The 21589-nt window shown below is 48.0% G+C and overlaps 1 protein-coding gene across 1 annotated transcript in view; it reads left to right on the forward strand.

The window, feature by feature from the left end:
- KCNK9 (potassium two pore domain channel subfamily K member 9) overlaps positions 1-19701 on the forward strand; it is a gene marked incomplete at both ends in the record, with an annotated part of 91476 nt that extends 71775 nt beyond the window's left edge. Inside the window, one exon of the mRNA XM_082674546.1 lies at positions 18860-19701. Within this exon, the coding sequence (XP_082530672.1) occupies positions 18860-19701 (842 nt within the window). The remainder of the gene's footprint in view (positions 1-18859) is intronic.
- Between the last annotated feature and the right edge of the window lie 1888 nt (positions 19702-21589).

Genomic DNA, 21589 nt, shown 5'->3' on the forward strand with positions numbered 1-21589 from the left:
TCACAAATGGCAAGGTTTCCTTCTCTTTTATGGGAGTAATATTCCATTGTATACATGCACCAGCTTTTCTTCTTTTTTAATTATTTAGTTTTTTTAAATTGGTTTATAGCATTATATGTTTCATGTGTACAGTGTTATAGTTCTACTTCTGGACACAGCACAGCACGCTCACCCCTGAAAGTTTAGTTTCCATCTGTCCCCACACTGTGGACCCCCTTTACCCATTTCGCCCTCCCTCGACCTCCATCACACTGGTAACCACTACCCTGGTTCTCAGTATCTGTGTGCTTGTTTTCGTTTGGTCCGTTCATTTATGTTATTTTTTTTAAATTTTTATTGAAGTATAGTTGATTTACAATGTTGCGTTAGTTCCGGGTGTACAGCAAAGCGATTCAGATTTTATGTATATATATGCATATATATATTCTTTTTTAGATTCTTTTCCATTATAGGTTATTACAAGATACTGAATATAGTTCCCTGCACTATACAGTAGGTCCTTGTTGGTAATCTATTTTATATATAGTAGTGTGTATATTTTAATCCCAAATTCTTAATTTATCCCTCCCCTGACACCCCTTCCCCCTTTGGTAACCATAAATTTGTTTTCGGTGTCTGTGAGTCTATTTCTGTTTTGTAAACAGGTTCATTTGTATCATTGTTTTAGGTTCTATGTATAAGTGATATCATGATATTTGTCTTTGTCTAAATTACTTCACTTAGTATGATCATCTTTAGGTCCATCAGTGTTGCTGCAAATGGTATTATTTCATTCTTTTTTTGGCTAATATTCCATTGCATCAATATACCACATCTTCTTTATCCATTCCTCTGTCAGTGGACATTTAGGTTGCTTCCATGTCTTGGCTATTGTAAATAGTGCTGCAATGAACATAGGGGTGCATGTATCTTTTTGAATTACAGTTTTCTCCAGATATATGCCCAGGAGTGGGATTGCTGGGTCGTATGGTAGTTCTATTTTTAGTTTTCTAAGGAACCTCCATACCGTTTTCCATAGTGGTTGCACCAATTTACATTCCCACCAACAGTGCAAGAGGGCTCCCTTCTCTCCACACCCTCTCCAGCATTTATAATTTGTAGACTTTCTGATGATGGCCATTCTGACCAGCGTGAGGTGATACTTCATTGTAATTTTGATTTGCATTTCTCTGATAATTAGCGATGTTGAGCATTTTTTCATGTGCCTGTTGGCCATCTGTATGTCTTCTTTGGAGACATGTCTATTTAGATCTTCTGCCCATTTTTTGATTGGGTTCTTTTTTTTGATATTGAGCCGTATGAGCTGTTTGTGTATTTTGGAAATTAATCCCTCGTTGGTTGAATAATTTGCAAATAGTTTCTCCCATTCCGTAGGTTGTCTTTTCATTTTGTTTATATTTTCCTTTGCTGTGCAAAAGCTTTTGAGTTTAATTAGGTCCCACACCACATTTTGCTAATCCGTTCATCCACTGATGGACATTTGGGCCGTCTCCACCTTTTGGCTGTTGTGAATAGCGCTGCTATGAACATGCGTGTATGAGTATTTGAATACCTATTTAAAATTCTTTCGGCTATATAACTAGGAGTAGAGTTGCTAAAAAGAGTTTTTAAAGGAAGTATGTTTTGTTGCTTTGGTCAGCGCTAAGAGTAGAGAACATTCTTGAGCAAACTGTAAAGTCTTGCCTTTTACTTACCCGCTGACTTCTGGGTGGTCACCACCGTCTGCGGTGGGCGTCATTCTCAGCACCCTCAGGGACCCCTGGGATGCAGCTCTGCCTCCATCTGAGGGGTCTCCTGATGCCAGCCTCCCGAGGTCTTTGTGGGACCAAAGGAGAAGCACACGGGGCTGCCCAGGCTCAGTTTCCTCCTCCGTTAAGATAGGGATAACGACATGTGACTGGATCCTCATAGCACAAAGGAAACAGGGCCCAGGGAGGTACAGCCCAGAGCTGGGAAGAGGCCCACCTGCAGTCTGGACCAGGGTTTCTAGGAGCCCCCGCCGTCTCGTCTGCCAGGTGCTCCTGAGTGATAGCACAGACCAGGCGAGAGATGCCGTGTCCATTTAGCACAAGCGGGGGGAGTGGTGCCAGGTTGATATGAGTGGGAAGGTCCCTGAGGCCGAGCAGGCCCTGGCCTCACCCGACACCCCGCACCCCGGCCTTCCCAGCCCTCCCAGGAAGGGGCTCACCGGGCTCTCCCCAGGGCGTCCTCACAGGAGGCCTCCCTCCAGACAGAAGAGAAAGACCTGTCAGGAGCTGTTGTTAGAAACCTGCGCCTCGTGAGCTTGCATATTTTTAAAACTGTATTTTTAGGTCTTCTTTCCCTCTTAAGACATATCGAAACAATGAAGCGAAACCACAAGGGAACGTTTTGGGAAATTAATGAGGGAATTGCTCTGTCGCTAAATAAAACACCAAATCTGCCAGGTTTTCTTCCAGGGATCACAGTGCCAAACTGGTGACTGAGCAACTCACCAGGCCTCCAGGCGCCTCTGAGAGGGGCCAGGGCTCAGGCCTTGGAAGCCCCGGCCCTGGACAGAAAGCCTCAGGGTTCTCATCTGTGAGATGGGGTCATGGTCCTGTGGGCTGAGTCCCCTTGGGGATGGTGCCCAAGATGGTCACGCTCACCTGGCCGTGGCTCTGCTTGGTGCTCTGAGCGGGGCAGGCGCGTCTGTGAAATGGAACAGATGACTTGCAGCAGGGACCTCACTGTGATGGGGGAAGGTGAATGGGGGGGGTGAGATGGGGCTCGGGGGTGGGGAGCCACGGGCCTGGCTGCCCTCTCACTGCCCCCTCTGCTGCCCCCGCCCTCTCTCTCCTCAAGTCCCTTCTGTCCTCTCCTCCCTCCCCTCCAGTCCTTGAGCATCGTGACTTCTCCGTTGGACAAACAGATGGTCAGTTTTCTCTTACTGTGTTTGGCCTGTGCCACGTTTTAAAATGTTTCATTAGATACCAGTTAGATCCCACATTTTCAATATCCAGTGCTTCCAGCTTCTCTTTAAAAAGCAGGACATTGGGTCACCCTGGCCTGCAGCCCCGGTCGCTGGGCTCGGGGAGCAGCTGCTCTTTCGGGGACGTGGGTCTCCAGTTGGCCGCCGGCTGCCCGCAGGCCTGGTTGGCCGCACCTGCCCACTTCCCCTCAGACAGACCTAGTGGCCTGTAAGAGAAACCGTGTGAGGTGCAGGGTGTGTGAATTGCAAAGTGCTTTGTTATCCTTCCCAAACTGCTCTTCATTATTTGTAGCCGTGCTGAGGTGTAGGACGTGTTGAGTGTTAAGCCACTGCAATCGGAGCACTGGCTGAAGCCAGATTACTGGGACACAGACGGGAGTGCCTGAGAAGGGCTGACTGGAGACTGGGCTCGGACCTGGGGATGGAACAATAGCCCCCGTTTCTCAGGATAGTCTCCTGCATGGTTGGGCTCATCCTCATGGTGGTGAAATGACTTCAGAGGCTCCGGACATCACACCCTGGCCCCTTCAAGTCTGGCAGGAAAGAACAAAAGGCTCATTGGTTCAGGGCTTGGCTGGAGACCCAATCGGAGCCCACAGGAAGCATCATCCCCTCTTGGGGGCTGAACGGCAGTCCTGCACATTAGCCCAAGCCCCCGTGGTGGGACCCGGGAGAAATTCAGGTTCGGTTATAATGTGAGAAGCGTGGCTTGACCTGGGGCTGCCACAAGGGGTGGCCCTTTCAGATGAAAGAATGAATGCAGAAAAGCTTTGCAGACTGTAGAGTGCTGTGGAACTAACTGGAAGGGACTCCCTCGTTCCTCACTCCCCTCTACAGAAGAGAGTAAAGGCTTAGAGTCTAGGTGGCTTTCCCAAGGTCATGGTTGGTAGAGTAGGAGATGGAGCCAGATGTAGTCCTTGGGACTTACTGATTTCCATCCAGGAACCGCTGCAGGACCCTTCCTGCCCACCCTCACCCCCACTCCCCATGCCCCACGGGGCCCATGAATCATTTTCCCTTTTGGTGTCTGCAGACACCTGGGTCTTAATAGTCATGCGGAGCCCATGCGGGGGTCGGAGCCGGGCCAGCACGGTTGGAGGACGGATGAGTGGGATGCTTGTTGCAGGCTGAAGTGGGGAGCCAGCCAGAAAGCACGGGGGGCTGAGGGCAGCCCCCTTCTCCGGCACCTCTCTCCACAAAGCCACCTTGAGTCATTCTCTAATGGAATTTGTGCCTATTTTAATTCCTACAGGCACAAAATCCTTGCGTGTCCTTTATAAATATTTCATTGTCGTCCGGCAGCAAATTCCTGATGCCCAAATGCCTGGGTGGCCATCTCCTTGCCTGGGCCGGGCGGCCTCTGGGCTGGACGAGATGCCCATGACCACTGGCACCCGGCCTTGATAGCTGCTTCTGCGCAGTGAGCAGCAGAGGATCCCTGGGAGGTTGGGACCACTGTGAACTTGACTGAAGAGAGTGAGGAGGCCTGGGCACCCATGGTCCCTAAGGGGCGGAGTCAGGGCTCCAACCCAGGTTGTCCTGATGCCAGGGGCCAACCTTGTCCCGCCCGCTGAAGTGTCCTGGAGGGGAATTCAAAGCTGGATTGGTTGTTTCTGGCACAGGGATCAGGGCAGGCTTCAGGGAGGGGCACTCCACAGTGGGAGAAGCTTTGCAAACTGTGAAGTGCTGTGAGAGTCTGGAAAGGGCTTTTACGGCCAACTATTCATAGGCCTAGATTCCCAGGGAAAAGGAAGGAGCCATGGACAGTCCCAGAGTGTCAGGAGTGAGGCTGGTCTACGACCCACACTACCCAGTCGCCTGATTTACTTCTCACAGTGAGGACAGCCCGCTGGACACCCATGACATCTTAATGAAATGCTGCCCAGGGCAGGAGCTGGGCCTGGGAACTTCTCGGACCTGGCAGTTGTCAGCTTCTGGGAAATCTAGTAGGAGCCGGGGGAGCACAGGGTGTCTTGCAAGGGAGCGCTGCCTTGTAGCTGCAGCTGGCTCTTTGGGGAGCCCCCAGCCCAATAGAAATGATGAGTTTTATTACCCTCCTTCCCTGCCTCATTCCCCTCCGGGAAGACAGAGCCTATTCATTTGTTTTATTTGTTAGCCAGCTGCAGTCCAGAGATGCAGGCCTCTCTTCTGCAAAGCCTCTCCCAAGACAGATCAAAGAGACCCACTAAGTATATTAAAGGGGCCATGAAAATCGGGCTAGATGATGCAGTGTGTTGGGCAAAGCTGCCCTCAGCCGTGCTGGGCTTGGGGATGGGCTAGGACTTCAAGGCAGGCCTGGAAGACGGAGGTCGTATGCATGGTGATGCTGCCCTCTGAATTCTGAGTGCCTGTTCCGTGCTGGGCTCTGGGGTCCACAGGGGTGAGCCAGGGGTGGGCTCTGCCCTCCTGGGAGCTCAGAGTCTGGCAAGAAGGCAGTGGAAGGGAGGGAAGGAGGGAGGGATGACCTCCAAATGTCATCTCACTGGGGGGGTAGGGCTTCAACGTATGAATTTGTGGGGGACGAACATTTAGTCCATAGCAGGGACTTGGTGACCTGATAAGAGGTCAGTTCCCATTGCATCTCTGTCTGTTTATGCTCCCTGTCCTTGGCCCCATTTCACAGATGAGGAAACCGAGGTGTCTTTCTAGGGTGCTCAGGAGTCCAGATCAGCTTTTCAAGGTGGGGCTTGTTACTTGAACAGTTCTACCCCCTTTTGGGATTTGTAGGTTAGGAAGGCCACGCTGGCCTGTGGTGTGGAGCTGGGCTCTGCAGCCCTTTCTGGGTGGGGAGGTTGGCCGGGCTGACTTTGTGCATTCCTCTTAACAAACAGCCTTGCAGCTCTCAGAATGCTCCATCCCCACCCCTGGGCTTAGCGCGTGGGTGCACGGGCTGGGATGTGGGGCTGGGCTTGCGGTCTTCCTTTCTGTTCTGCTAAACTCCTTTACCGCATATGTCCACCTGCCCTGCCCTTAGCGCTTCTGGTGGGGAAGCCAGGGTCCTGGGCTCAGGCGCTAAGCGGAAGCCCGTATGTCCACCTGCCTCTGCCCTTAGCCTGGTCCTGGGCCCTGCCACCTGCTGACAAAGAGAACCCCTGGCCCAGGGAGCACAGTGTTGGAGACGCAGCTGCCGTTTGTGCCCACTGGGGGTGGCTTTTCAGGCTGTCACCGCAGTCGCCATCCATGTCAGTGGTCCCCATGGCTGGCCTCACACCCAGGGGCCTGGCCCCTTGTGGCCACCTGAGCAGCCCATCGGGGCCACGAGCAAGTCTGAGTCTCTGGCTCTGCACACGTGGAAAAGTCAGCAGAAAGGGGGCGGCAGGGCTGGGTGCAGAGGGACAGTGTGAGTCACTGTGTCCCGTGTGTAGGGAGCTTCGCATCTGGTGGCTGGTGGCCTTCATGTTCCCCAGTTTGTGGAGGTCTGGGTGATGGTCATGCTGGTCACTGCTGGGCTCCTGTGGGGCTGGGGAAGGATGACCCTGTCTCTTGCAGAGTGGCCGTGAGCTGGTCTGATCTCCCCTTTCCAGCCTCATTTCTCACATCTGTCCAGGGAACTGAATAACTCTGCTGAGGTCACAGAGCAGCAGCCCAGAGGTTTCAGCATCTCTTCTGCACCCCCAAGCACACCTCCTGAGCCCCGTATAAATCAATTTTAGATGTGTCTTTGCCAAAAGGATGAATTGTTTATGATGATGGAAGGATGAGCAGTATGGTCCTAGGTGGGATTCCTGAGGTTTTGTCGGTGGAGGAGAAACTGGCTCCCAGTGCCTGGGAAGATGGGGGGTAGGGGGAGCCCAGGATCTTAAAGGGAAAAACCTGGACAGGGATGTGGCTCTGAGCTCAAGGGACTGGTCCTCACAGGTGGGGTGGGAGGCAACCCAGGAGAACAGGCACCAGCCTGGGAGTCCTCAGTGGCATTGCGACACCCATGCCCTCCACCTAAGGTCCCCTTGTCCAGGCACTGGGTGGGGCTCTGAGCACTGGCTGGCTGGTGCCCCTCTGGAGATCTCGGGGGAAGATGAAAAGCCCCCGTGGATCCCCTGTGCCAGAAACAGGTCATGGTGCATAGTCAAGGCTCTGGATGAGTCTCAGTGGATAACATATGAGTAGATACATAAATCCGGCTCCCAGCCCAGGAAAGCCAGGCTGCCTTCATTCACTCACAGATTAAAAAAAAAAACCACCCACAGTCTTCTAGGATCTGAGCTGTCACACAGGTTCTCTGAGAGCATTGAAGATTTGTAGCTTGTTCTCCTCTTTATAACAGGCTTGCTATGCTGTTCCATTGATCTATATTTCTGTTTTTTGTGTCAGTACCATACTGTTTTGATTACTGTAGCTTTGTAGTATAGTCTGAAGTCAGGAAGCCTGATTCCTCCAGCTCCATTTTTCTTTCTCAGTATTGCTTTGGCTATTCGGGGTCTTTTGTGTTTGTATACAAATTAAAAATTTTTTGTGTGCTAGTTCTCTAAAAAATACCATTGGTAATTTAACAGAGATTGCACTGAATCTGTAGATTGCCTTGAGTAGTATAGTCATTTTAACAATATTGATTCTTCCATTCCAAGAACATGGTATATCTTTCCATCTGTTTGTGTCGTCTTCAGTTTCTTTCACCAGCATCTTACAGTTTTCAGAGTGTAGTAGGTCTTTTGCCTCCTTAGGTAGGTTTATTCCTAGGTATTTTATTCTCTTTGATGTGCTGGTCCATGGGGCTGTTTCCTTAATTTCTCTTTCTGATCTTTCGTTGTTATAGAAATACAACAGATTTCTGTATATTAATTCCATTCTCCTCTTGGGAAGGAGAAGCTGTCTTCTCTCGTGTGTCTGGCATATGTGTATTTTGTATGTTCTCCACTGCGTATGTCTGTTATCTGTAGACATCATGGATGCTACTGAGATATGGGTACGTACAATCCCTGCAGCCCGTGCACACATGTGGTGCACACATCCTGTGTCTTGAGTGCACTTTCCGTGCACATGCACATCCTGCACAAAGTGTGTGACTCTGGGTGTGCGGTGGGTATACCGTAGATGCTTTGTGTGTTGGTCTACTACATGTATGGTGTGTGGCTTTTGCCCCCGTTTCGCATCCACATCCATCTTTCACCAAGTTCCAAGCGTATATAGACCATGTGTATCTGTATAAAGCATCCATGCTATGTCTGTGTGTTCCATTGATACTTTATGAATATTCTATATGTAGACTTGATGTGTGTTGACCCGTTTGCATGCAGTGCCCACCGCGTTGCATCATAAGGAGACCTGGGAAGCAGATGCAGTGGAGAATACACGTGGTGTATCAGCCAGGGTCTTGGCAGGAGGTGGCACTCTCAACTTGAACAGTTAATTAATGGCTATTTATAGTGTGGGAGGGTGGGTAGGTTGGAGGGAAAGCAAGGAGGGAAGGTGTGCTAGCCTGGGATGAGCAACTGTGGAGAGCTGTCGGTCAACATGCCTGGGATGTAGCTGCTAGCACTTGTAGAGTTGCTCCGTGGCGTGAGCCTGCTGGCACATGTAGCTCATTACCAAGTCCTCCTCTTCCTCCGTTCCTCTGACCTCCTGCTGGGACTGTGCCTTGGATGAACTCAGCTGGACACCAGAGGGCCAAGAACCCCTTGAGGTGGCTTATGCAGACTTAGCCTCCCCAGTGGAGAGCAGGGTGGAGATGGGTGCATCTAGATGGGGAAACTGAAGATACCCGGTCAGGCCTCCGTCTTCCTGAAAGGCTCTGCAAGTTGGGCAGCTTCTTTCTCGCTGCAGTGGTAATGGTCCTGTGCCCTGGACCACTGGGGCCCTAGGAGACTTATTCTAGGGCCTGAACTTTGGAAGGTCCTGAACTTTAGGGGTGTTACCAGCCCACACTCTCTTGTGCACGCGTCTTGCTAAGGGATGTCATTGCTGTAACAGATCAGGGAGATATACTGTGGGATGTCAAAATGATGGAGTTCTTTCTGTAGTATGATGGGCCGTGGGAGAATTGACACAACCCCGGGACAGGATACACGGGCATACTGCCATCCAGGCCCTGTGAAGGGACACCACTTCTGATCATTTTTACTTTACAGGAGGGGGGCCTGAGCACCTGGGTTTGAGCCAGCAAATGCTGTGCTGGTTTCCTCCAGTAAATATATCCCATCCGGAACCGTTAGCTAATTTACCGCCTTATTAAGTTGCCAGCAATCGACTGTCTTCCAGCATCCATCTGGGTTTTATATCAGCCACACAGGTGAGCTATACGGCGATGTCGCGGGATTCCCACCCCTGCACTTTGTATAAATATAAACCCACTTGTTTACCAAGATGCACTTCATTCTTTCCTGAAGACCTAAGTCTCCATCTGGTGCCATTTCCCTCCAGGCAGAAGAACTTCCTTAGTAATCATGCTATGCAGAGCAGCAGGAAACAAGTTTTTAGTCTGAAAGTGGATTTTGCCTTCATTCTTTTTTTTTTTTTCACATCTTTATTGGAGTATAATTGCTTTACAATGGTGTGTTAGTTTCTGCTTTATAACAAAGTGAATCAGTTATACATATACATATGTTCCCATATCTCTTCCCTCTTGCATCTCCCTCCCTCCCTCCCACCCTCCCTATCCCACCCCCCTAGGCGGTCACAGAGCACCGAGCTGATCTCCCTGTGCTATGCGGCTGCTTCCCACTAGCTATCTACCTTACGTTTGGTAGTGCATATATGTCCATGCCTCTCTCTCACTTCGTCCCAGCTCACCCTTCCCCCTCCCCATATCCTCAAGTCCATTCTCTAGTAGGTCTGTGTCTTTATTCCCGTCTTACCCCTAGGTTCTTCATGACATTTTTTTTTCTTAAATTCCATATATATGTGTTAGCATACGGTATTTGTCTTTCTCTTTCTGACTTACTTCACTCTGTATGACAGACTCTAGGTCCATCCACCTCATTACAAATAGCTCAGTTTTGTTTCTTTTTATGGCTGAGTAATATTCCATTGTATATATGTGCCACATCTTCTTTATCCATTCATCTGATGATGGACACTGAGGTTGTTTCCATCTCCGGGCTATTGTAAATAGGGCTGCAATGAGCATTTTGGTACATGACTCTTTTTGAATTATGGTTTTCTCAGGGTATATGCCCAGTAGTGGGATTGCTGGGTCATATGGTAGTTCTATTTGTAGTTTTTTAAGGAACCTCCATACTGTTCTCCCCAGTGGCTGTATCAATTTACCTTCCCACCAACAGTGCAAGAGGGTTCCCTTTTCTCCACACCCTCTCCAGCATTTATTGTTTCTAGATTTTTTGATGATGGCCATTCTGACTGGTGTGAGACGATATCTCATTGTAGTTTTGATTTGCATTTCTCTAATGATTAGTGACGTTGAGCATTCTTTCATGTGTTTGTTGACAGTCTGTATATCTTCTTTGGAGAAATGTCTATTTAGGTCTTCTGCCCATTTTTGGATTGGGTTGTTTGTTTTTTTGTTATTAAGCTGCATGAGCTGCTTATAAATTTTGGAGATTAATCCTTTGTCAGTTGCTTCATTTGCAAATATTTTCTCCCATTCTGAGGGTTGTCTTTTCGTTTTGTATATGGTTTCCTTTGCTGTGCAAAAGCTTTGAAGTTTCATTAGGTCCCATTTGTTTATTTTTGTTTTTATTTCCATTTCTCTAGGAGGTGGGTCAAAAAGGATCTTGCTGTGATTTATGTCATAGAGTGTTCTGCCTATGTTTTCCTCTAAGAGTTTGATAGTTTCTGGCCTTACATTTAGGTCTTTAATCCATTTTGAGCTTATTTTTGTGTATGGTGTTAGGGAGTGATCTAATCTCATACTTTTACATGTAGCTGTCCAGTTTTCCCAGCACCACTTATTGAAGAGGCTGTCCTTTCTCCACTGTACATTCCTGCCTCCTTTATCAAAGATAAGGTGACCATATGTGCGTGAGTTTATCTCTGGGCTTTCTATCCTGTTCCATTGATCTATCTTTCTGTTTTTGTGCCAGTACCATACTGTCTTGATTACTCTGGCTTTGTAGTATAGTCTGAAGTCAGGGAGCCTGATTCCTCCAGCTCTGTTTTTCTTTCTCAAGATTGCTTTGGCTATTCGGGGTCTTTTGTGTTTCCATACAAATTGTGAAATTTTTTGTTCTAGTTCTGTGAAAAATGCCAGTGGTAGTTTGATAGGGATTGCATTGAATCTGTAGATTGCTTTGGGTAGTAGAGTCATTTTCACAATGTTGATTCTTCCGATCCAAGAACATGGTATATCTCTCCATCTATTTCTATCATCTTTAATTTCTTTCATCAGTGTCTTATAATTTTCTGCATACAGGTCTTTTGTCTCCTTAGGTAGGTTTATTCCTAGATATTTTATTCTTTTTTGTTGCAATGGTAAATGGGAGTGTTTTCTTGATTTCACTTTCAGATTTTTCATCATTAGTGTATAGGAATGCCAGAGATTTCTGTGCATTAATTTTGTATCCTGCAACTTTACCAAATTCATTGATTAGCTCTAGTAGTTTTCTGGTAGCATCTTTAGGATTCTCTATGTATAGTATCATGTCATCTGCAAACAGTGACAGCTTTACTTCTTCTTTTCCGATTTGGATTCCTTTTATTTCCTTTTGTTCTCTGATTGCTGTGGCTAAAACTTCCAAAACCATGTTGAATAAGAGTGGCGAGAGTGGGCAACCTTGTCTTGTTCCTGATCTTAGTGGAAATGCTTTCAGTTTTTCACCATTGAAGACAATGTTGGCTGTGGGTTTGTCATATACGGCCTTTATTATGTTGAGGGAAGTTCCCTCTATGCCTACTTTCTGCAGGGTTTTTATCATAAATGGGTGTTGAATTTTGTCGAAAGTTGAGATGATCATATGGTTTTTCTCCTTCACTTTGTTAATATGGTGTATCACGTTGATTGATTTGCGTATATTGAAGAATCCTTGCGTTCCTGGAATAAACCCCACTTGATCATGGTGTATGATCCGTTTAATGTGCTGTTGGATTCTGTTTGCTAGTATTTTGTTGAGGATTTTTGCATCTATGTTCATCAGTGATATTGGCCTGTAGTTTTCTTTCTTCATGACATCCTTGTCTGGTTTTGGTATCAGGGTGATGGTGGCCTCATAGAATGAGTTTGGGAGTGTTCCTCCCTCTGCTATATTTTGGAAGAGTTTGAGAAGGATAGGTGTTAGCTCTTCTCTAAATGTTTGATAGAATTCGCCTGTGAAGCCTTCTGGTCCTGGGCTTTTGTTTGTTGGAAGATTTTTAATCACAGTTTCAATTTCAGTGCTTGTGATTGGTCTGTTCATATTTTCTATTTCTTCCTGATTCAGTCTTGGCAGGTTATGCATTTCTAAGAATTTGTCCATTTCTTCCAGGTTGTCCATTTTATTGGCATAGAGTTGCTTGTAGTAATCTCTCATGATCTTTTGTATTTCTGCAGTGTCAGTTGTTACTTCTCCTTTTTCATTTCTAATTCTATTGATTTGAGTCTTCTCCCTTTTTTTCTTGATGAGTCTGGCTAATGATTTATCAGTTTTGTTTATCTTCTCAAAGAACCAGTTTTTAGTTTTATTGATCTTTGCTATCGTTTCCTTCATTTCTTTTTCATTTATTTCTGATATGATTTTTATGATTTCTTTCCTTCAGCTAACTTTGGGGTTGTTTTGTCCTTCTTTCTCTAATTGCTTTAGGTGCAAGTTTAGGTTGTTTATTCGAGATGTTTCCTGTTTCTTAAGGTAGGATTGTATTGCCATAAACTTCCCTCTTAGAACTGCTTTTGCTGCATCCCATATATTTTGGGTTATTGTGTCTCCATTGTCATTTGTTTCTAGGTATTTTTTATTTTCTCTTTGATTTCTTCAGTGATCACTTTGTTATTTAGTAGTGTATTGTTTAGCCTCCATGTGTTTGTATTTTTTACAGATCTTTTCCTGTAATTGATATCGAGTCTCATAGCGTTGTGGTCGGAAAAGATACTTGATACAATTTCAATTTTCTTAAGTTTACCAAGGCTTGATTTGTGACCCAAGATATGATCTATCCTGGAGAATGCTCCATGAGCACTAGAGAAAAATGTGTATTCTGTTGTTTTTGGATGGAATGTCCTATAAATATCAATTAAGTCCATCTTGTTTAATGTATCATTTAAAGCTTGTGTCTCCTTATTTATTTTTATTTTGGATGACCTGTCCATTGGTGAAAGTGGGGTGTTAAAGTCCCCTACTATGAATGTGTTACTGTTGATTTCCCCTTTTATGGCTGCTAGTATTTGCCGTATGTATTGAGGTGCTCCTATGTTGGGTGCATAAATATTTACAATTGTTATGTCTTCTTCTTGGATCGATCCCTTGATCATTATGTAGTGTCCTTCTTTGTCTCTTTTAATAGTCTTTATTTTAAAGTCTATTTTGTCTGATACGAGAATTCCTACTCCAGCTTTCTTTTGGTTTCCATTTGCATGAAGTATCTTTTTCCATCCCCTCACTTTCAGTCTGTATGTGTCTCTAGGTCTGAAGTGGGTCTCTTGTAGACAGCAAATATATGGGTCTTATTTTTGTATCCATTCAGCCAGTCTGTGTCTTTTGGTGGGAGCATTTAGTCCATTTACATTTAAGGTAATTATGAATACGTATGTTCCTATTCCCATTTTCTTAATTGTTTTGGGTTTGTTATTGTAGGTCTTTTCCTTCTCTTGTGTTTCTTGCCTAGAGAAGTTCGTTTAGTAGTTGTTGTAAAGGTGGTTTGGTGGTGAACTCTCTCAGCTTTTGCTTGTCTGTAAAGGTTTTAATTTCTCCATCAAATCTGAATGAGATCCTTGCTGGGTAATCTTGGTTGCAGGTTTTTCTCCTTCATCACTTTAAGTCCCTTCTGGCTTTCAGAGTTTCTGCTGAAAGATCAGCTGTTAACCTTATGGGGATTCCCTTGTGTGTTAGTTGTTGTTTTTCCCTTGCTGCTTTTAATATGTTTTCTTTGTATTTAATTTATGACAGTTTGATTAATATGTGTCTTGGCGTATTTCTCCTTGGATTTATCCTGTATGGGACTCTGTGTGCTTCCTGGACTTGATTATTTCCTTTCCCATATTAGGGAAGTTTTCAACCATAATCTCTTCAAATATTTTCTCAGTCCCTTTCTTTTTCTCTTCTTCTGGAACCCCTACAGTTCGAATGTTGGTGTGTTTAATGTTGGCCCAGAGGTCTCTGAGCCTGTCCTCAGTTCTTTTCATTCTTTATTCTGCTTTGTAGTAGTTATTTCCACTATTTTATCTTCCAGGTCACTTATCCGTTCTTCTGCCTCAGTTATTCTGCTATTGATCCCTTCTAGAGTATTTTTAATTTCATTTATTGTGTTGTTCATCGTTGCTTGTTTCATCTTTAGTTCTTCTAGGTCCTTGTTAAATGTTTCTTGCATTTTGTCTATTCTATTTCCAAGATTTTGGATCATCTTTCCTATCATTATTCTGAATTCTTTTTCAGGTAGACTGCCTATTTCCTCTTCATTTGTTAGGTCTGGTGGGTTTTTATCTTGCTCCTTCATCTGCTGTGTGTTTTTCTGTCTTCTCCTTTTGCTTATCTTACTGTGTTTGGGGTCTCCTTTTCGCAGGCTGCAGGTTCGTAGTTCCCGCTGTTTTTGGTGTCTGCCCCCAGTGGGTAAGGTTGGTTCAGTGGGTTGTGTAGGCTTCCTGGTGGAGGGAACTGGTGCCTGTGTTGTGGTGGATGAGGCTGGATCTTGTCTTTCTGGTGGGCAGGTCCACGTGTGGTGGTGTGTTTTGGGGTGTCTGTGGACTTATTATGATTTGGGGCAGCCTCTCTGCTAATGGGTGGGGTTGTGTTCCTGTCTTGCTAGTTGTTTGACATAGGGTGTCCAGCACTGTAGCTTGCTGGTCGTTGAGTGGAGCTGGGTGCTGGTGTTGAGATGGAGATCTCTGGGAGATTTTTGCCGTTTGATATTATGTGGAGCTGGGAGGTCTCTTGTGGACTAGTGTCCTGAAGTTGGCTCTCCCACCTCAGAGGCACAGCACTGACTCCTGGCTGCAGCACCAAGAGCCTTTCATCCACACGGTCTCAAAGTCCACCTCCTTAATTTGGGATGATTCGTTGTCTATTCAGGTATTCCACAGATGCAGGTACATCAAGTTGATTGTGGAGATTTAATCCGCTGCTTCTGAGGCTGCTGGGAGAGATTTCCCTTTGTCTTCTTTGTTCTCACAGCTCCCAGGGGCTCAGCTTTGGATTTGGCCCCGCCTCTGTGTGTAGGTTGCCGGAGGGTGTCTGTCTGTTCTTCACTCAGAGAGGAGGGGCTTAAAGGAGCCGCTGATTCGGGGGCTCTGGCGCACTCAGGCTGGGGAGAGGGAGGGGCACGGAGTGCGGGGTGAGCCTGTGGCGGCAGAGGCCGGCATGACATTGCACCAGTGTGCGGTGTGCCGTGCGTTCTCCCGGGTAAGTTGTCCCTGGATCCCGGGGCCCTGGCAGTGGCGGGCTGCACAGGCTTCTGGAAGGGGGGTGTGGATAGTGACCTGTGGTGACACACAGGCTTCTTGGTGGCGGCAGCAGCAGCCTTAGCGTCTCTGGGGTCCGCGCTGTTAGCCGCGGCTCGCGCTTGTCTCTGGAGCTCCTTTAAGCAGTGCTCGTAATCCCCTCTCCTCGCGCACCAGGAAACAGAGAGGAAAGAAAAAGTCTCTTGCCTCTTCGGCAGCTCCAGACTTTTCCCCGGACTCCCTCCTGGCTAACCGTGGCGCACTAACCCCCTGCAGGCTGTGTTCACGCCGCCAACCCCAGTCCTCTCCCTGCGCTCCGACTGAAGCCTGATCCTCAGCTCCCAGCCCCGCCCGCCCCGGCGGGGGAGCAGACAAGCCTCTCGGGCTGGTGAGTGCCGGTCGGCACTGATCCTCTGTGCAGGAGTCTCCCCGCTTTGCCCTCCGCACCCTGTGGCTGTGCTCTCCTCTGCGGCCCCAAAGCTCCCCCCTCCACCACTCGTAGTCTCCGTCCGCGAGGGGGCTTCCTAGTGTGTGGAAACCTTTCCTCCTTCACAGCTCCCTCCCACTGGTGCAGGTCCCGTCCCTATCCTTTTGTCTCTGTTTATTCTTTTTTCTTTTGCCCTATGCAGGTACCTGGGGAGTTTCTTGCCTTTTGGGAGGTCTGAGGTCTTCTGCCAGCGTTCAGTAGGTGTTCTGTAGGAGTTGTTCCACGTGTAGATGTATTTCTGGTGTATCTGTGGGGAGGAAGGTGATCTCCGCATCTTACTCTTCCGCCATCTTCCCGGAAGTCTCCTATTTGTAGTTTTTTAAGGAACGTCCATACTGTTCTCCATAGTGGCTGTACCAATTCACATTCCCACCAGCAGTGCAAGAGGGTTCCCTTTTCCCCACACCCACTCCAGCATTTATTGTTTCTAGATTTCTTGATGATGGCCATTCTGGCTGGTGTGAGATGATATCTCATTGTAGTTTTGATTTTTGCCTTCATTCTTAAAGAATACTTTCCCTGGATAGACAGTTCTGGGTTACGGTCTTTTTAAAAAGCTCTTTAAAGATGTTATCCACTGTTTCCTGGCCCCTGTTGTTTACGATCAGAAGTAAGTGCTGTTCAAATAGTTGTTTTCCTGTATGTGATACACGGTTTCTCTCTGGTGCTTTCAAGATCTTCCCTCTCTGGTGTTCAGCAGCTTGATTCCGACGTGTGGTTTTTGTTGTATTTATCTTGCTTGAGGCTTACCGAGTTTCTTGAATCTGTAAATTTGTCTTCCACCAAATTTTGGTTATTATTTCTTCAATTTTTTTGTCTCATTCTCTTTCTTCTAGGACACCTGGTGACACTGTCCTACGTGTCTCTGAGGCTTTTAAAATTTATTAATTTCTGATCTTTATTCGTCTCTTCAGGTTGGATCATTTCCATTGATATGCCTGTTGTTCTCTCCTTCTTGCTGTTTCACTGTTCTGTCCTTTCTGGCCCAACTCCAACGTTGACCTGCCATTTCTTCTCTTTCGTAAGGACTGTGGGGTTGCTGAGGGGTCAGAGCTCTGCACTGGCTCAGTGGGACTGAGGGCCAGAGAGAGAGGATACAAACGTGTGATGTCATCTCTGCTGTGAAAGTGTGGCCCCTGGGGCAGGCAGGACGTGGCACAAGTTCATGCCAGGGGAAAGGCGGACAGGCTGAACAGCAGTGATGAGTCTCTGGGAGAGAGGCCCGGGCTAGGGCAGTCAGTTGTCTCCCTGGGGGACGCAGTGGGCGGGGTGCAGGTCTCTCCTGAGTCCTAGGCCCTGGGCTAGCTGCTCTCTGACCTCAGCAGACCTGCACAACATCCCCACCTCAAAATTATCATCCTCCCACGTAACAGACTGGGAGAGGTTGTCTGGGGCCTAAGGTGGCGCAGCTGGTTAAATGACCATGAGCGTGTGGCTCGGGGAGCACCAGGGAAGCCTTTTGTGACGGGGCAGGATTTGAGACGTTGGAAGGCCACGCGCCTCCTCCAAGTGCTCAGTCCAAATACCGCCCATGATCCTGGTATTTTTCTGGGCAGCATTAGTCCCGGAACTTGAACTAGTCTTAGGTTTCTTCTGCCATGTTGTGCAGACACTGTCCTGGCTCTGACACGATCACTGACCAGCCAGGTGACACCGGCAGGTAACTCACCTTTCCAGCACCACTGTCCTCATTTGAATGTGAGGAAATACAGGCTCGGTTTTGCGTAGTTGATGCAGGGGATCAACGAAGTGATGGTCTGTGCAGCTGCGTGAAGAGTTTCAAAAGCGCTTACACACACGAGGTCGCTAAGGATTATTCGTTCCGTCGATTCTGACAAGGCCACATTCACACAGTGGCATAAATTTATTCTGTCCTTTGTTAAAGCGGTATTTTATGTGCTCGGTGTTTCTCTAGGTGTGAGGATACAGCAGGGGACAAAACAGGTAAAAATCTTTGCCCTCGTGGTGTTTATGCTCCACCCTGCAATGACCTCTCTCAATTCAAGACGTCTGCTTTTAAAAAAAGTGTCATTTTGGGGATTGGAACCCAGAGTTTTCATCCACCAACTCTGAAGAAACCAAGCTCCCCTGCTATTAAGTAACTGACTCGGTTTCCTTGCCAGTGGTGTCAGATGCATCACGCCTGTTTTATAGGGTCGTCACGAGGGTAGAAGGAGGTGATGTATGACAAGGAGTCCACACGGACTGGCCGTGGGCTGGTGGGTCCCCGATGCCTGAGCTGGGGACACGGGGAGCCTGGGGCAGAAGGCAAGTTGATTTGCTCCATGCCGAGCTTCCTGGCACCACCGTTGAGAACGTGGAAACCAGGGTTCTTTCTCCCCTTCCCCAGCGCACACAGAAAGGACTCTAGGGAATCCATCATCCCCTCCCCCCTGTGCACCCCTCTTACCTTCCGTGGTGTCCCCACCTCCCGGGGCAGCCCCACAGCTCCCAGCGGGGGAGGTGCCAGGATCCACACCTCCTTGGCTGTCCGCCCACCTGTCTGCTCTACCTGGCCCTGGACCGCGCATGTATCTAAGAATAGAATCATGGCGGTCAAAAACAAGAACCACCACTAAAAAACCCAGTTAGCATTCTCTGACTCTTCACTCTTAATGTTGACCCATGTTGGGATATTGAATTTTCTCCCCTGGGCTGGCTACTTTTGGAGTTTCCTGCAAAATGTTACGAGTGAATATGCTGCTTTTCTTTGAGAAAACTGTGTTACTGGAAGAAGAGTGCAATGACCCCCAAGCTCCTCTTGTGACCAAATGCCCCAGACCTCCCCCCCACAACAAACTTCAAAGGCTATTTCTTCACTGATTCGTCCCTGTTCTTCGCCCCGCCCCTCAGGCGCTGGCCCCGCCCCCAGCTCCATCCCCACGGCCGCGCCCACATCCACACCCACCCCGAACCGCAGGAGACCCCAGCTGACTCCGTCTCCCTGTCCTCTCACCTCCTCCCGCAGGTTACGGGCACGCTGCTCCGGGCACGGACGCGGGCAAGGCCTTCTGCATGTTCTACGCGGTGCTGGGCATCCCGCTGACACTGGTCATGTTCCAGAGCCTGGGCGAGCGGATGAACACGTTCGTGCGCTACCTGCTGAAGCGCATCAAGAGGTGCTGTGGCATGCGCAACACGGAGGTGTCCATGGAGAACATGGTGACCGTGGGCTTCTTCTCCTGCATGGGGACGCTGTGCATCGGGGCGGCCGCCTTCTCCCAGTGCGAGGAGTGGAGCTTCTTCCACGCCTACTACTACTGCTTCATCACGTTGACTACCATTGGCTTTGGGGACTACGTGGCCCTGCAGACCAAGGGCGCCCTGCAGAGGAAGCCGCTCTACGTGGCCTTTAGCTTTATGTATATCCTGGTGGGGCTGACGGTCATAGGGGCCTTCCTCAACCTGGTGGTCCTCAGGTTCCTGACCATGAACAGCGAGGACGAGCGGCGGGACGCCGAGGAGCGGGCGTCCCTCGCCGGCAACCGCAACAGCATGGCCATCCACATCCCCGAGGAGGCGCGGCAGGGCCGGCCCCGGTACAAGGCGGACGCGGCGGACCTCCAGTCCGTGTGCTCCTGCACCTGCTACCGCCCGCAGGAATACGGTGGCCGCTCGGCGGCGCAGCAGAACTCCTTCAGCACCAAGCTCGCCCCCCAGTACTTCCACCCCATCTCTTACAAGATCGAGGAGATCTCACCAAGCACATTAAAAAACAGCCTCTTCCCGTCCCCTATTAGCTCCGTTTCTCCCGGGTTACACAGCTTTACCGACAACCACAGGCTGATGAGACGGCGGAAGTCCATCTAGGGTCTGGGGAGGGAAACACAAACAAGTCATTTGTCATAGCTGACGTTAAGTCTCATTGGCCCACCTTGTCTTATTTATTGATTATGGTTATATCCTTTATTGTTATGATTATTGTCATCATTTTTTCTTTCTCTCCTTCCCTCTTTCTTGGTTTCATTTCTTCCCCACCTTCCCAGCGAGACAGAGCAGGCCAAAGGGAAAAAAGGAAAGGCCCGTCTTCCTGTGAAACTCGCATCTGAGCATGAAGCATGGATTTCTTCCTTCTTCCCAGCAAAGTATGCCTTACATTTCTCCCCAGCCCGCCCCACCTCTGGGGTGGCTTTCCCAGGACAGGTGTGAGACCCAGACAAGGAGACAGAGCCCAGAGGATACCTGACCCAAAGTTGCACACGCGGCTGAGAGCCTCGAGTGCCCACCCACAGTGGTGTCTCTGACCCAACTCCTTTCTCTCTTCCTCCCCAAGCAGTGGGTGGCCGAATGTGTGTGGTCTGAGTGTGTGTGAATGAGTGCACACACCAGTGTGCTTCTGATGTGACAGAATGGAAAGTATCAGGTATTCATCCTTCTTCTCCGTCACACAATTTTGTTAATAGCCTGCTTTCGGCCGCTTCCAAACAAAACGGGAAAACAAACAAAACCCACGAGGTTTCTGATTTATCATCTTGCCAAATCATGCATGTTCCACAAGCAATCTTTATCCCAGATACGTCATGACCACATTTTTAAAACGCTAGATTCTAAATTATATTAACTTCTTTTTAGGGGGTGGGTGGGCAAGCCGACACGGATCATTTTAGCTTGCCAGTTCAAAAATTTTTTAAACAAGCATGCACTTTGTTAAACTGGTATGCGTTATCAACACAAGAAAACAAAACTAGCAATGGAATAATCAAAAGCCAATAATATTAATTTATCAGAGACATTTTTAATTTCACCACCTCTAGTTCCAACGATTTTCCGTGTAACTGGACGTGTTGGGGAAACTGGAAAACTGTTGCAACCACAGAGTATCTTATTCTCTCTTATTTGTGTGATGATGATGACTTGTGTAGCATCTACCTACATGAGTAAGAACTACAGTTCGGGATGCTTGGGTGAGAATGGGTATTGGTAAGTGGACGTGGTTTCTTTTCCTAATGAAAAACGACAGGGCATTCCTCATTTTAAAGAATATATATAATGTATTTTAAGAAAGATTGTCTCTAACTGCATTTGATTTGTAAATAAGGGAATGTTGATGTTGGTCTCAGGAAGAGTTTGGAGGCAAGGAGCTGCGTCTTGGCCTGCTGGGAACTTGTCAGTCTCGGGGTGATTTTTTTCTGAATAATGGAGAAATTCCTCCCCACTCTCAATAGGGGATGACCCCAAAGGGAAGGCCTGCTAACATCCTTGGGGGGCGGGGCTATAGAACATAGCACGTTGGAGGCCCTTTCCAAGACAGGAATAAAGCAAAGTCTCACCTGCAGATTCACGGGGGGACCTTCATTTCCCTCATCACTGTCTCGGCCATTTCTAAAAATCAGCCATCCTCACTTCCCTTTTTCAAATTCTTCCAGCTCTTGGACAGCAATGGGCTTTGGCTGGGCTGCCCAGGCGCGGATAATCTTTGATCTATAAAAGAGAGAGAGAGGCACTGAGAGGATGAGTGATTTGCTCAACGTCAGAGAGCTGGTCTTTGCTAGAACTGAGACATTAGTCTCGGTCCGGACCCCAAAAGGGTCCAAGGAGCTGTGACCCCACCACACTATGGCACCCTCATTCAGCCCTCAGATGAGGGAACCTGCATCTTTCTCCACAGCTAAGTGTACCAGGCTTTTAGAGTCAGTTAGAGGTACACGGGTTCAACCCTTCACTCAGAACTGTTCCCCTCACCATGTACAGTGGTCAT

Source organism: Grampus griseus (genome assembly GCF_964374135.1).
Source record: "Grampus griseus genome assembly, chromosome: 17".
Lineage (NCBI taxonomy): Eukaryota > Metazoa > Chordata > Mammalia > Artiodactyla > Delphinidae > Grampus > Grampus griseus.